The sequence below is a fragment of the Apodemus sylvaticus genome, chromosome 4, assembly GCF_947179515.1.
Source record: "Apodemus sylvaticus chromosome 4, mApoSyl1.1, whole genome shotgun sequence".
Lineage (NCBI taxonomy): Eukaryota > Metazoa > Chordata > Mammalia > Rodentia > Muridae > Apodemus > Apodemus sylvaticus.
In genome coordinates, this window is record NC_067475.1 from 162,631,347 (window position 1) to 162,647,941 (window position 16,595).

At 36.9% G+C, this 16,595-nt stretch overlaps 1 protein-coding gene across 1 annotated transcript in view; it reads right to left on the reverse strand.

The window, feature by feature from the left end:
• LOC127683765 (rho GTPase-activating protein 20-like) overlaps window positions 1-12,168 on the reverse strand; it is a 56,667-nt gene extending 44,499 nt beyond the window's left edge. Inside the window, exons 1-2 of the mRNA XM_052180989.1 lie at window positions 12,101-12,168; window positions 1,143-1,322 (exon numbers count right to left, since the gene is read on the reverse strand). Of these exons, the coding sequence (XP_052036949.1) occupies window positions 1,143-1,322; window positions 12,101-12,168 (248 nt within the window). The remainder of the gene's footprint in view (window positions 1-1,142; window positions 1,323-12,100) is intronic.
• Window positions 12,169-16,595: the final 4,427 nt, after the last annotated feature.

Consider the following 16,595-nt stretch of genomic DNA (forward strand, 5'->3'; position numbering starts at 1 on the left):
AGTGTGGACTAAAGTTGAGTTGAGTAGAAATGATGAGAAGGATGAGAGACTGGTAGACAAACTGTACATTCACTTATTTTGAACCTGTATCAGCCAGACAATAACATTTTATATGCTGGGAGCTTACAGACACTGATCGTGGTTGAAGGCCAAATTTACCCCATTATTCTCTTCTGAACAGTTCATTTTTCCACAATTTTTGAAAAGTATCTTCTGGCATATTATCTAAGAATGGCCAGAAATTTTATCTACCAAGCTGAATAAACTATATTATTGATGTCTGTTCTCCAGACCATTTATGAACTTATGAGAACATATCGTAAAATATTTACTTGATAGCATCAGTATCAACTTCATACCTTCTAGAATATTAGGAAGGCTATGATCATGGAGTGTGGAGATTATATGGGAAGTGGTCCAGGGAGACACCTCCATGATCATAAGTTTCAGTGCAACCTTATATACATCTTCATTTAATCACAGCGCTTTTCTTGATTATGTGCGGAATCACCAACTAGGAAGAACTCGCTGCCTGAAGTTTCCTGTGATTACTAACTGCTATTAGAAGGGATAGTAGCTGCACCTTGATTCTTTATATGGAAACTATGAAGTCAAGAGGCATTTACATGGGTTGCCACTTGTGTACAAGAATCATAATCAGGCATTCTTCTCTCTTTTGTCTCAGTCTATTTGGAAACAACACGTAAGAAGACACCAGCTTCTCATATTTTAAATATTTTATTTTGAGAATATGTCTCTCTGTATAGTCCACATAATCCCACAAAGTTTCAATACTCATAAGTCAGCTTTATAATGTTACTATGACTGGCATGTGCTTGTCCATCTGCCTCCTTTTAAAGTTTGTCGTTATTCTTTCCCCAGATTCAAATAGCAGGAGAGCACCTTAAATATTTCAACTTTTAAAGAAAATGTGTCTAAATCTTTGGACAAAACAAATTGAGAAGTGCCTATGGGATTGTCGACCAAACCTCAACCACTGTAGAGTAAAAAAGTTGTGAGCATGAAGTAATGAATGTATGTTCTTTTTAAAATAGAAGTAAAAGAACATTTTATATTCATACAAAAAGTCCTAATTAAACTGTAGCCTATCATAGTTAGGAATGCTATTTGCATATACTCACAGGTTACTAGATACTACTAAAACGTCATCAAATAAGGACAGATGTCGTCTGTTTGTTTTCGTGCCCCTTGTGAGTTCCACGGGACCTTGGCACAGCAAGGTTCGCTCTAATCCACCCATGTCTGCCTTCACAAGGGGTTCCGTATAGAAAAGTCGAGGTACTCCTTGTACAGGTCTCCACCTAACGGAACAAGAACTCAGGGAATAAGTTGTAAGGCCAATGTTCATACTGAATTTTAATTTCATGATATAAAAACACACTAAATAAAGATTAAAGGCAAGATCTGAGGAATATGATTACAACATTTATAATGATAAGTTAATATACTGTACACATGAATGAAATTCACAAATAAATAAGTATATAATATTAAAAGATAATGGTAACTCATAACATAAATGATATTCTATTGGGAAAGATAGTAAGAACTTAAAAAATGAACCAGAGTTAAAAATTTTAGATTGTTTTTGATACTTGTAAACATTCTGGCCTTTCTTATATATTGGCCTATATGTCTGTATCCTTCAGAAATTTCCTTGTAATGTGATTGTTCCTTCCTCCAACTATCTTGAACGTCAAAAACTTACATATGAGTAGCTGGTGTGTATTGTCTTCTCAAGGTGTAATTGTATTGATATAAATAACTCAGGACCAACACTTATGCTTACTTATTTCTGATGTTCAGCTGAGCTGTCAAAGCTCTTATAATAAACTAGATTACTGTCAAATCAGAAAAACAAACAAATATACAAACAAACAAAAAAAACCCAAATCCTCCAGCATTCAAAAAAATATTTGTTAAGTTTGTCTAGTCCAGAAAAAGGGTCATTTCTCTTGTTGTCTGCCTGTGGCTCCTATATAAATATCAACATTGATTCTGGGAAGTAAAAATAACTGTACATTTTAAAAGTGATACCTAGATTCCTGGACCTCTCCAAACTCTCCATCTCCTGTGCTATGCTAAAGATAGAACCCCCTCTCCATCTCTATGAAGGTAATGCTTCTCCTACTCAAATTATTCCCTTTTTTCTCTCCTGGATATTCTTCCTTCTTTATTACCCAGCCTTGACCATATCAAATCTGTTTCTCTTTTCTCTCTGAACTCTTCCAGCTGCCTCTGAACATCTTTCCTTTCTAATTCCTAATGAAATTCTTCCCTGTAATAATGGGCAAATCTTCTGTTGGTTTCTTTACTGTAATGTGCTCATACAAAGGAATAGTTATGATATATACTTTCCTTATGGGAATATGATTTTGCCCAAATCATATTACTTTTTTCAAAGTATGTGAACAGACACACTATATCTTTTATTAGAAAGCATTTAGGATCCCTGTGAATCAAACTGTCAAAGAGATACAGCTGCCAATAGTTGTCATCACACATGTCTATCAATAATGAAAAGACACATTAGAGATAATTCCAATTCAATTTTGTGGAGGAAAAAAGAGATAATTCCTGATGTGCTTTGTGTATCATGAGATTAAAACTGTATATAAAAATACCTTTTCCCTGGAGCCTGGAAGGAAGAAACTTTCAATGGAATTGAAATTTTATTTTGCCTTCCTCTCCTTGAACATCAAATTGCTGACTACAGTTTGAAAACATACTACTGAGGTGTGAGGCCTCTTTAGTGGACAGGCTGATAGTCTGTTGTAATGTTAATAGTCTAAGACTCTGGGTCCTCTGACATAGTGACACACACACATTGCCTTCTCTTATACTTATGGCTTCAAAAATAATTTTCTGTAACTGAAATATTGTAAGAAATAATTTCTTAAAACCTCAGAGATAGATAGATAGATAGACAGACAGACAGATAGATAACCACAATAATAATATATGTACAACAATATGTGAAATATTTGTATAAAATATTTTATATATATTTTATATATATATATATATATATCCAAAGTTTCTCAATTCCTAATCTTTAAACCTATTCAGAATGAATGTGAAAAGGACCACATGTAGACTTCATTAATATTGTGAACCTTAGAGTCTAGTAAATGCAAAAATCACAGTAATCTTTGAAATGTATAGAAGAAGACACATACTTATTAGGATTCAATAAACTTCATGTAGCTAATATATGTTGAGGTCAAGGAAACAGCCAGGTTTTCCTAATGATTAAATCTAGTTGTGTCTCAGGGAGTCTATATATTCTAAAATGCCAAGATAGTTCCAGCTCAGGATAGATCACAGATGGATTCCTGGTGTTTAGAAACAAACATAAAGCTCCACACCAAAATTAGTATTTATAAAATAATTAGTGAAAAATTAATCTTGTTCAGAGAAAAGCGTCATTTCCCTTGCCTCTGGGAAAACAAACTGGCAATCCCTTGCCTTGTGACTCCTATGAGGATTGTCAATAGCCACACTGGCCATTAATTTTACCTGAACAGGAAGTAAAAGTAATTTTTATACATTTCCCTTAGATTGTGTTTCTTCCCAAACATCTCCATCAGCTTCTGGACTAAGCTAAGTCCCAAATTGTTATAGGAGCCCCATTCTCTTTATGATGGCAACGTTTCTCTCACTCCCCCAGCTATCTCCAATTTTCTACCCTGATATTCTCTGTTCTTAGACAACACTGATAAAATCAAGCTTCAATCTGATGTAAACCTTTTTAGATTCCTCTGAACATTTTTATCTAACCCATAATCACCTTCTTCCCTGTAATATTGGAGTGGCTATTTTTTGGTGGTTTCTCTACACTCTTTATATAATACAAATATTAAATTCTATATTAAATGAATGTAACTCTGCTCAAAAATATGACATATCTAACAATGATTATGTAGAGACACACCAACGTTATGTAGAAAGCATTTAAGACCCATGAGATTCAAAGTCAGGAAAAACAGCAGCCGATGGTTGTCATCACATATTTCAAATACTAATGTTAAGATGTGTTACAAAATAATAGCAACTCAAATTCATGATGAACAAATGGAAAGAAAATTAACATGTCTGTAAACTACTTCCTGTCTAATCTGAATAAATGTTCAAATATTCAGAAGTAGATTCCAAAGTACATAAAACGAGTTGTAAACTGTAAGAATTTGAAGAAAACCAGGGAGTTGTTAGATTTAGGGTCTACAAAAAATTTTACATATTCTTTTTAAAAATCTTTGTAGACAAGGTGGTTAAAACAATTGTGTTGCACATAAAATAATCCTCACTCATATCTTTGACAGATTTTTTTTAATTTACAGAAATCTTTCTCCTGTATGCACAAAGCATACCTCCCCTCACATAATAATGTTGTTTCTACACAAGATTGGTACCGATTATGCCTACCATGACTACCTTTTCAAGAAACCACTGCTGAGTTGAGAAGTAGTTCACATGATCTGGAGGAATAAAGAGAGAAAACTTTCTGATATGATTAGACTATCATGAGAAAGGAACTACTTATAAAAAAAATACCTTTTCGGTGGAGCCTGGAAGGGAGAACCTTTGAATAAACTTGAATTTTGCCTTCCTGCTTCTGAATACCAAACTGGAGACTACAGTTGGTAGACAAGCTACTGAAGTCTGAGGATTCCGTAGTAGTCAAGATGAAGAATCATTGTGATGTCGATATTCTAAGGCTCTTGCCAACTGACAAATGGGCACATGCATGTCCTTCCCGTATACTTAGTGGCTTTAAAACATTTTTCTAACAGTTGTTGAACCATATGTCTTTGCAAGGAATCACATATTTTCACAACCATACATATGTACATGAAAGTTATATAGGTGAGGGAGAGAATATAGAGACAGATACGTGACAGATCAGTAGACAGATTGATAGCTACTCTTCTGGTGTTTCTTTACTCTGTTCATACAGCTTGAATACTTAAACATATGTGAAGTGACTATCATGTTGCCCAAAATATATATCTTTAAAGAATATGCAGAGAGACACTGGCTTTTATGTAGAAAGTCATGAGATTAGAGGTGTCAGGAAGAACAGCAGCCAATGGTTTTCATAACACATCACACAGTAATGTAAAGGAATTTTACAAAAATGATACCAATTCAGTTTCATGATACTAAATATTAAAAGTAAATGAACATATGAGGAAAATGATTCCTTTCTATTTGAATGAACATTAAAATTTTTACATTTAAATAATCACAACATATCTTGGAAAAAATAGCAATTTGCTGGAAACCCAAAGAGTTCATAGGTTTTAGGTTGAAGTCTAACCAGTTTACAAGAAAAGTGGGTAAAAACAATTAGTCTAGAAAATATTCCTGTTCCATGTTCAGGATAGGTATTTTTTGAAGACCTATAGAATGCATTCTCCTGGAAGCTCAAAGCATAGCTCTCCTTATTTCATAACTTTGTTTTGTTAGGGAATTGGCACTGAATATTGTTACTGAGTAACTTTCCATGAAGACACTGCCAAGCTAAGAGCTAGTTTACTGGATCTGGAGAATCAAGATAGAACACTTCCTGATTTTATTAGACTATCATAAGAATCAAATTAGTTATTACATACATACCTTTACAGTGGAGCCTGGAATTGACAACCAATCAATGGATATGAAATTATCACTTTCCTTCTAGGTACTAAATACCAACTGTAGACTGCAGTTGTTTGTTTTTTTTTTAATTTATTTTTTTTATTCGATATAATTTTTTATTTACATTTCAAATGATTTCCCCTTTTCTAGCCCCCCACTCCCCAAAAGTCCCATAAGACCCTTTCTCTTCCCCTGTCCTCCCACCCACCCCTTCCCACTTCCCCGTTCTGGTTTTGCCGAATATTGCTTCACCGAGTCTTTCCAGAACAAGGGGCCACTCCTCCTTTCTTCTTGTACCTCATTTGATGTGTGGGTTATGTTTTGGGTATTCCAGTTTTCTTCTTCTTCTTCTTCCTCTTCCTCCTCCTCCTCCTCCTTCTTTTTCTTCTTTTTCTTCTTATTTCTTCTTTCTTCTTCTTTTTTCTTCTCCTTTCTTCTTCTTCGTCTTTCTTCTTTCTTCTTCTTTCTGCTTCTTTCTGCTTCTTTCTTCTGCTTCTTCTTCTCTCTCCTCCCTCTCTCTCCCTCTCTCTTTCTGCATCCCCCCCTCCCTCCCTCCCTCTCTCTTCCTCTTTCTTCCTCTCTCTTTGTCTCTTTCTCTCTCTTAGTCTCCCTTGTTCTCTCTCACTCTCTCTCTCACACACAGAGCTTAACATTTTACATTATAGTTAGCATATATCATTTTAATTGCTTGATGATGACTAATTAAATACACATAATTTTCCTTTTTGTTTGTTTCCTTGTATTTCTTTTTGTGATCATCTCGAGTTGCAAAATGCCTATGTATAATCACAGAAAATTAAAAAAAATGAGGCAGAAAATAAGAAACTGGCAATAAAGAAGATATTCTGCTTAAAAATAGCAAGTTGCCATGAAGCTATTTATTGTCATCTATTAATCTGTGGCATACTGGTCAGTTTAATGAATGGTTGTGTTTTGATTCTTTCTTGTAGTTTGTTAGTCCTCATATCATCATCATCATCATCATCATCATCATTATTTAATCATGTTTTTTTTTTGTCTTTTTTTTTTTAATCATGTTTTTTAGAGTTCAGATTTATCTCCCTCCTGCTCCAACCTCTGACTGTTCCACATCCCATACCTCCTCCTTGCCCCATCTCCAAGAGTGAGATGCCTCCAACATCCACCCCACAATACCTCCAAACTTTTATTTTGCCTTCCTCTCCTTGAACATCGAATACTGCTTCACTGAGTCTTTCCAGAACCTGGGGCCACTCCTCCTTTCTTCTTGTACCTCATTTGATGTGTGGATTATGTTTTGGGTATTCCAGTTTTCTAGGTTAATATCCACTTATTAGTGAGTGCATACCATGATTCATCTTTTGAGTCTGGGTTACCTCACTTAGTATGATGTTCTCTAGCTCCATCCATTTGCCTAAGAATTTCATGAATTCATTGTTTCTAATGGCTGAATAGTACACTCCATTGTGTAGATATACCACATTTTTTGCATCCACTCTTCTGTTGAGGGATACCTGGGTTCTTTCCAGCATCTGGCAATTATAAATAGGGCTGCTATGAACATAGTAGAACATGTATCCTTATTACATGGTGGGGAGTCTTCTGGGTATATGCCCAGGAGTGGTATAGCAGGATCTTCTGGAAGTGAGGTGCCCAGTTTTCGGAGGAACCGCCAGACTGATTTCCAGAGTGGTTGTACCAATTTGCAACCCCACCAGCAGTGGAGGAGTGTTCCTCTTTCTCCACACCCTCTCCAACACCTGCTGTCTCCTGAATTTTGAATCTTAGCCATTCTGACTGGTGTAAGATGAAATCTTAGGGTTGTTTTGATTTGCATTTCCCTAATGACTAATGAAGTTGAGCATTTTTTTTTTACTGATTAACTATTTTTTTATTATTCGATATAATTTATTTACATTTCAAATGATTTCCCCTCTTCTAGCCCCCCCCTCCCCGAAAGTCCTGCAAGCCCCCTTCTCTTCCCCTGTCCTCCCACCCACCCCTTCCCACTTCCCCGTTCTGGTTTTGCTGAATACTGTTTCACTGAGTCTTTCCAGAACCAGGGGCCACTCCTCCTTTCTTCTTGTACCTCATTTGATGTGTGGATTATGTTTTGGGTATTCCAGTTTTCTAGGTTAATATCCACTTATTAGTGAGTGCATACCATGATTCACCTTTTGAGTCTGGGTTACCTCACTTAGTATGATATTCTCTAGCTCCATCCATTTGCCTAAGAATTTCATGAATTCATTGTTTCTAATGGCTGAATAGTACTCCATTGTGTAGATATACCACATTTTTTGCATCCACTCTTCTGTTGAGGGATACCTGGGTTCTTTCCAGCATCTGGCAATTACAAATAGGGCTGCTATGAACATAGTAGAACATGTATCCTTATTACATGGTGGGGAGTCTTCTGGGTATATGCCCAGGAGTGGTATAGCAGGATCTTCTGGAAGTAAGGTGCCCAGTTTTCGGAGGAACCGCCAGACTGATTTCCAGAGTGGTTGTACCAATTTGCAACCCCACCAGCAGTGGAGAAGTGTTCCTCTTTCTCCACACCCTCTCCAACACCTGCTGTCTCCTGAATTTTGAATCTTAGCCATTCTGACTGGTGTAAGATGAAATCTTAGGGTTGTTTTGATTTGCATTTCCCTAATGACTAATGAAGTTGAGCATTTTTTAAGATGCTTCTCCGCCATCCGAAGTTCTTCAGGTGAGAATTCTTTGTTTAACTCTGTACCCCATTTTTTAATAGGGTTGTTTGGTTTTCTGGAGTCTAACTTCTTGAGTTCTTTATATATATTGGATATTAGCCCTCTATCTGATGTAGGATTGGTGAAGATCTTTTCCCAATTTGTTGGTTGCCGATTTGTCCTCTTGATGGTGTCCTTTGCCTTACAGAAACTTTGTAATTTTATGAGGTCCCATTTGTCAATTCTTGCTCTTAGAGCATACGCTATTGGTGTTCTGTTCAGAAACTTTCTCCCTGTACCGATGTCCTCAAGGGTCTTCCCCAGTTTCTTTTCTATTAGCTTCAGAGTGTCTGGCTTTATGTGGAGGTCCTTGATCCATTTGGATTTGAGCTTAGTACAAGGAGACAAGGATGGATCAATTCCCATTCTTCTGCATGCTTACCTCCAGTTGAACCAGCACCACTTGTTGAAAAGGCTATTTTTTTCCACTGGATGTTTTCAGCCTCTTTGTCAAGGATCAAGTGGCCATAGGTGTGTGGGTTCATTTCTGGATCTTCAATTCTGTTCCGTTGATCTGCCTGCCTGTCACTGTACCAATACCATGCAGTTTTTAACACTATTGCTTGGTAATATTGCTTGAGGTCAGGGATACTGATTTCCCCAGAATTTCTTTAGTTGTTGAGAATAGTTTTAGCTATCCTGGGTTTTTTGTTATTCCAGATGAATTTGAGAATTGCTCTTTCTAACTCTATGAAGAATTGAGTTGGGATTTTCATGGGGATTGCACTGAATCTGTGATTGCTTTTGACCGGATGGCCATTTTAACTATTTTAATCCTGCCAATCCTCGAGCATGGCAAATTTTTCCATTTTTTTTGAGGTCTTCTTCGACTTCCTTCTTCAGAGACCTGAGGTTCTTGTTGAACAGATCTTTCACTTTTTTGGTTAGAGTCACATCAAGAGACTTTATATTGTTTGTGGCTATTGTTAAGGGTGTCATTTCTCTAACTTCTTTCTCATCCTGCTTATCCTTTGAGTATAGGAAGCCAACTGATTTGCTTGAGTTGATTTTATAACCAGCCACTTTGCTGAAGTTATTTATCAGCTGTAGTTCTGTGGTGGAGGTTTTCAGGTCACTTAAGTAGACTATCTTGTCATCTGCAAATAGTGATAATTTGACTTCTTCCTTTCCAATTTGTATCCTCTTGACCTCCTTATGTTGTCTAATTGCTCCAGCTAGAACTTCAAGTACTATATTGAAAAGATATGGAGAGAGAGGACAGCCTTGTCTAGTCCCTGATTTTAGTGGGATTGCTTCAAACTTCTCTCCTTTTAGTTTGATGTTGGCTACTGGTTTAATGTATATTGCTTTAAAGATGTTTAGGTATGGGCCTTGAATTCCTGTTCTTTCCAAGACTTTTAGCATGAAAGGATGTAGAATTTTGTCAAATGCTTTTTCTGCATCTAATGAGATGATCATATGGTTTTTTTCTTTGAGTTTGTTTATGTAGTGGATAGCATTGATGGATTTCCTTATATTGAACCATCCCTGCATCTCTGGGATGAAGCCTACTTGATCATGGTGGTTGATAGTTTTGATGTGTTCTTGGATTTGGTTGGCAAGAATTTTATTAAGTATTTTTGCGTCAATATTCTTAAGGGAAATTGGCCTGAAGTTCTCTTTCTTTCTTGGATCTTTGTGTGCTTTTGGTATCAGCGTAATTGTGGCTTCATAGAACAGCTGGGTAGAGTTCCTTCTGTTTCTATTTTGTGGAATAGTTTGAAGAGTATTGGAGTTAGGTCTTCTATGAAAGTCTGATAGAATTCTGCACTGAAGCCATCTGGCCCCGTGCTTTTTTTGGTTGGGAGACTTTCTGTGACCCTTTTTATTTCTTCAGGTGTTATGGGACTGTTTAGATGATCTATTTAATCCTGATTTGGTTTAGGTGTCTGATATCTGTCTAGGAAACAGTCCATTTACTCCAGATTCTCCAGTTGTGTTGAGTATAGGCTTTTGTAGTAGGATCTAATGATGTTTTTTTTAATTTCCTCAGTGTCTGTTATTATATCTCCCTTTTCATTTCTAATTTTGTTAATCTGGATACTGTCTCTGTGCCCTTTGGTTAGCCTGGCTAAGGGTTTGTCTATGTTGTTGATTTTCTCAAAGAACCAGCTCCTGGTTAAGTTGATTCTTTGTATGGTTCTCTTTGTTTCTACTTGATTGATTTCTGCCCTGAGTTTGATGATTTCCTGCCTTCTACTCCTCCTGGGTGAAATAGCTTCTTTTAGTTCCAGAGCTTTCAGGTGTGTCATTAAGCTGCTAGTGTATGCTCTACAGAATAACTTTTTTTTTCTGAGAAACCAAATGAAAGACCCCAAACTAAGTTCAATTGTGAGGTAATGAAAATAAATTTAAGTCTAATTAAAGGCTTGTTGGATACTACTGACATGTAAGTACCACTTACTGCACCTATTGTGATACCTAACTGTACTGGTTATTGTCATAATTCATAGTTGTTGCAAATGAGTACAACTGTCACTTGTTTCCCTAACATTTCTACTTACCTACTGTTTTATGTGCCAAAAGCTAATCTTCAAGGTAGAGGCTTCTAAGTCATATCCCAGTAGAATTGGTTGAATTCACAGATAGCCCTGGCAGATTTCCTTGTCAGCAAGCACTCAATCCCTCATCACTGAGAGAAAGCCAGGGGCTACCTCAAATATTGGTATTTTGGGGGAAATCTTGTGAAATACTTTAACAATAGGAAGGGTATCACTCAACAGGATCAACATCATGGTTAGGGATAGAAATTTAGTCAGATTTATAGAGCTGGTGAGGCCATATACTTGAGATTTTTTTTTTATTCGATATAATTTATTTACATTTCAAATGATTTCCCCTTTTCTAGCCCCCCCACTCCCCGAAAGTCCCGCAAACCCCCTTCTCTTCCCCTGTCCTCCCACCCACCCCTTCCCACTTCCCCGTTCTGGTTTTGCTGAATACTGTTTCACTGAGTCTTTCCAGAACCAGGGGCCACTCCTCCTTTCTTCTTGTACCTCATTTGATGTGTGGATTATGTTTTGGGTATTCCAGTTTTCTAGGTTAATATCCACTTATTAGTGAGTGCATACCATGATTCACCTTTTGAGTCTGGGTTACCTCACTTAGTATGATATTAGATTTTATCACACTAATTTACTAGATCATCTCCGTTCCTTTCTGTAGATGTCTAGATAATTTTTTAAATTATGTATTTTTTACATTCCATATTTTATCCCCCTGACCCCATCCACTCTCAGACTTTTCCACATCCCATACCTCCTCCCCACCCTTCTTTCTGCAAGTGGATGACCTCATCCCTGACCATACCTGACCTCTAAACACCGTGTAGCCTCCTATCTCTTGAGGTTTAGGTGCATCATCTCTGAATGAACACAGACCTGACAGTCCTCTATTGTACTTGTGTCGGGGGCCTCATATCAGCTGGTGTGTGCTGCTTGTTTGATTGTCCAATGATTGAGAGCTCTGAGGGGTCTGGATTAATTGAGAATTCTGGTCCTCCTGCAGGGTCTCTTTCCTTAGCTGCTTTCATCCTTCCCTAATTCAACAACAGGGGTCAGCTCCTTCTGTCCATTAGTTGGGTGCAAATATCTGTATCTGACTCATTCAGGTGCTTTTTGGATATTTCAGAGGGCTGTCATGATAAATTCCTTATTGTGAATTCTCCATAATCTCAGAAATAGTGTCAGCTCTTAGGGCCTCACCTTGTGCTAGATCCCATGTAGGGCCTATCCCTGGACCTTCTTTTCCTCAGCCTCCTCTCTATGTCCATCCCGGCAATTCTTTCAGACAGGAACAATTATGGGTCAGAGTTGTGACTGTGGCAATGCCTGACCCCTTCTCCCACATTTGATGCCCTGTCTTTTTTTCCGCTGGAGGTGGGCTCTATATTTTCCCTGTCCCTAATGTTGGGCAATTTATTTAAGGATGGTTCCTTTGAGACCCGAGAGTCTCTCACTTCCAGGTCCCCCCAACCTCCTATCTTCCAAGGTTGCCTGTTTCTATTCTTTCTGCTGGCCCTCAGGGCTTCAGTCCTTTTTCCTCTCCCAATAGCAAATCAAGTTAGCCTCTTCCCCTACTCCTCCAACCTTCTGCTCTTTCCCTCCCAGGTGTGCACCATCCTCCCTACTTGTGATTTTTTTCTCCTTTCCAAGTGGGACTGAGGTGTCCTCACTTGTGCACTTCAGGTTGTTGACCTATTTGAGTTCTGCGGACTGTATCGGGTATTACGAACTTTTTGGTTGCTAATATCCACTTATAAGTGAGTACATTCCATGTATATCCTTTTAGGTCTGAATTGCCTTACTCAGAAATTTTCTAACTCTGCCCATTTGCCTGCAAATTCAGGATATCCTCATGTTAACAGAGGAGTAGTATCCCATTGTGTAAATGAACCACCTATTCTGTTTCCATTCTTCTATTCTGGGACATCTTGGTTGTTTCCAGCTTCTGGCTATCATAATCAAGGCTGCTGTGAGCTAAGAGGAATACATGCCCCTATGCAGTAGTGGGGCATCTTTTGGATATATTCCCAAGAGTGATATTGCAGGGTCTTCATGTACATCTATTTCCATTTTTCTGAGGAATCTCTAGAATGACTTCCACAATGGTTGTACCACTTTGCCATCCCACCAACAATACAGGAGTGTTCCTCTTTCTGCATATCCTTGCCAACATTTGTTGTCAGCTGAGGTTTTGAGCTTATTCATTCTGATTGGTGTAAGGTGGAATCTCAGGGATATTTGGATATGCCTTTCTCTGATCACTGAGGACTTTGAATATTCATTTATTCTAAAAATTGTATTACCCTCTAATTTTATTATGTGTGATGAATAATGCTGATCATTAATGGAATTTTATTTAGGACTATCTCTGACAAAGGATTCTGGGCATGACTCTGAGGTTATAATTCATGTCACTATTTTCTGTCTATACTTAACTAACCGATATGTGCAAACCAATGATATAAATGGTATCTGCTACACTTTTCATAGTTTCTGGTATGTTTCAAAAGGAAGAAGGTCATTGAACATGAACATTCCTCATCCTCTGTTTCTTGGCGAATGACTTCACTAGCTACAAACTCATGACATCAGAACTTCTGTAGGATATCTTGAGCCCATAATGTAAATCTTTTTCTACAGTTCTTTTTCACAGAAATACGAAAACATTTCTTTCTAAAAAATATTGCTATAATGCACAGGAGTGAGTCTGATTTTATTGTACTACTAAATAGTTGACTCTTACTCTTGGGGAGTGTTTTGTTGTGATAATCTGGAAGAATCTGATCAGATAAATTCCCAACTTTCATTTATTGAGCAGTACTTAGAATACCATTATTTGAAAGTAAAAAATTTAAAAGTTTGAAGAAAAATTAAAGTGATTATAGTGGGTCTGCCTAAGTAACAGACGTGGAGGAGAATACTAAAAATGCCATTTTCCAAACACTATGGAGAATCATAAATCAGGCACATTGGAGTGTAAGCAATTACATAATTTGATACCATTTATTATAATAGGTAAGAATATGTAATATATAACAAAAAGACAGTGCGTGAAGTTATTTGTAACAATATGGTTAAATATAAAGCTGAAGTTATTTCTTGTAATATTCTCTTCTGCTGTGGTTAAGAGGGAAGTAGAAGTGAACATTGAAATAGAATGACTGGCACCTTCTTCAGTCATGAGGAAGTTTCACTTGTGGCAAGTTAGATGTTGAAGTTGATTCATTGTCCCCTGCTAAAGGAAACATAAAATTGTCATCATTAGACAGACATTCTCAGTTATAGATTCACCCCACTTCAGATAAAAATAAGTTTTCACTATATTTTCTGAACTCCACACAAAGGATTACTTGAGTTCACACTGTATTTGACTTGGAATGGTATTGCATGTTAAGATTCTTCACAAATGGGTTGTAGTGGATCCATTGCAACATAATATTTACATCAAATGCTAAGCATTTTGAAAGGTTATCTCTCAAACATCATTTTTGTACAAGAATAGCACACCTTGTTGGCACAGAGTTTAAGATTATAGTAGGTTTAATGGATTTTAAATCAAACAATTGATTTAAAGAGAACATTTTAAAAATAATTTCATATCAAAGATATCATACATGACTTACAGATCATGGGAGGAAAGGAAAGAAATATAGCAGGTAATATTCTAGAATTCTTACATGGTCCAAAAAATTCCCTTGTCATACATACAATTATGTAAGAATGTACATATGTGTGTCTATATGTATACCTATGTTTATATATTCATATAATCCCATTCAATTAAGTGTTGTTTAAAAATGTTTACAATGTTTTAATATCATGATATGCTCCAATGGTACTCTGATATTTACAAATTTATGAAATCAGGAAATGATGTCACCCTTTCATCCATTTGATAATGAATGAAAATCTTTTTGACCTGTAGGAACTTCAGGTTGGGGAGAAGCAGAGGAAATATTTAATTCTGCAGTGTTAGCAGTTGGGGTGTCCCACTGTGGCTATCTATTGATTGTTTGTTTGTTTTATAACAGGGGACTTATCAGCAGTATTTATTGACATCTTTTTGTCATCTGAACTCTTTTAATTATGGTCACAAATGATATGGTCCTCATCTCCAAATATATCTACATAGTTGTCAATCATGATTTGTATAATAGACATCTGTAACATCACAAGGCAAAAACAATATCCTATGTCATTTCACATAGTATACCAAATTGAAATCAATAAAAAATTGAAATCCAAATTGGTGAGGAAAATATATTAGTCCAAGGAGACATAAGCCTGTGAAATGAAGTCTCTGTCTGAAATGGAAGCACAAAGTTCTTTGAAACTCTCATAGGTTTTGCAAAGGATAGGGTAACTACAAAAGCAATAAAAATATTTCAGAACTGATATGCAGCCAGAATATGAGAATGGAACAAATTAATGACTTCAAAGGTTTCTTGAATTGGTGATTCTTCACAGCGTGTGGGAAGAGGTGGAGTTCTGTTTTGATGGTTTGAATGGGGTGACTGTCTAATTCCAGGCATCACAATATATGATACAATCTTTGGGTGGATTAGGTGGCTCGGCTTCCCTGGTGGAAGTATGTCATTGGTTAGAATTAAAGGTTACAGAAGCCAGGTGTCATTTGCAGTGAACTCTCTGTGCTTCATTTTTGCTGCCAAAGATGACAGCCACTAGGTCTCTGCTTCTAGTCGGTTATCCTACCTTTCTGCAGCTCTGCTACTCTGTCATGACTTTGAAGGACTGTAACCTCTTTGGATATCTAAGTCTGAAATATTTACTACTATAAGTTGTTTTAGTCTTGCTGGTTTATTAAAGCAATAGAAAAATTACGAAGAGAAGAAGGTGGTGAGAAGAGGAATCTTAGTTGAAAAAAAAAATAATGGCTCCACCAGATTGGGAAGTCTTTGTGAATTTGTCTTGCCTTACAGTGAAATTTGAAGGGCTGAGATCTCCAGGATGGTGCCATCCTTGAGCTGTTATTAAGACAAAGAGAGATATGACATGCAGCCCAGGAGGCAGCACTCCTACACAGCCTGGGCTTCAGTTCCTGCCTCTAGGTTCCTTCCCTGCTTCCTTATGGTCCCTGATATTTGTCAGTAGTTAACTGGTAACTAGAAGTATACCATGCATTCTAACGTGTTCTCCACAAGTTGCTTTCCATCAGTGTTTTATCATAGCAATAGTAGCAAATAAAGACACCTTCTAAATTGAACAAGGTATTCCCTGGCCTTTCCTACACCATTGTGGGTAACCCCACCATGACTTCCTTCCTTTGGACCGTATTTCTTGATAAAAAGAACACTTGCTTTCTATCATGTTTCCCATTTCAAAATGTATGTATGTTCTTTGTTCATTCTCTGTGAATTTGTCTTCATGGAATTCAGTAACACTCATTTCCCAGTTTTTCCATAACTACCATTTTTCTCCAGGAAACTTCTAACCAAAATTTAAAAAAAACAAATTAAGTCATGTTTTTAATTAAAATTAAAGTGAGGCTGCAAGGGGTTGTGAGGATTGGATTTAGAGGAGGGTACTGCAATCAGGATATAAAGTAAATAATGAAAGTAATGAAAAATATCAGTGCACACAGCTTTATAGTGAAATGAAGAGCTACAGAAAGCAAAAGACTAAGGTACATATGACTGTACCTGAAATAATGCAAACATGCACTATTCTTTTATAT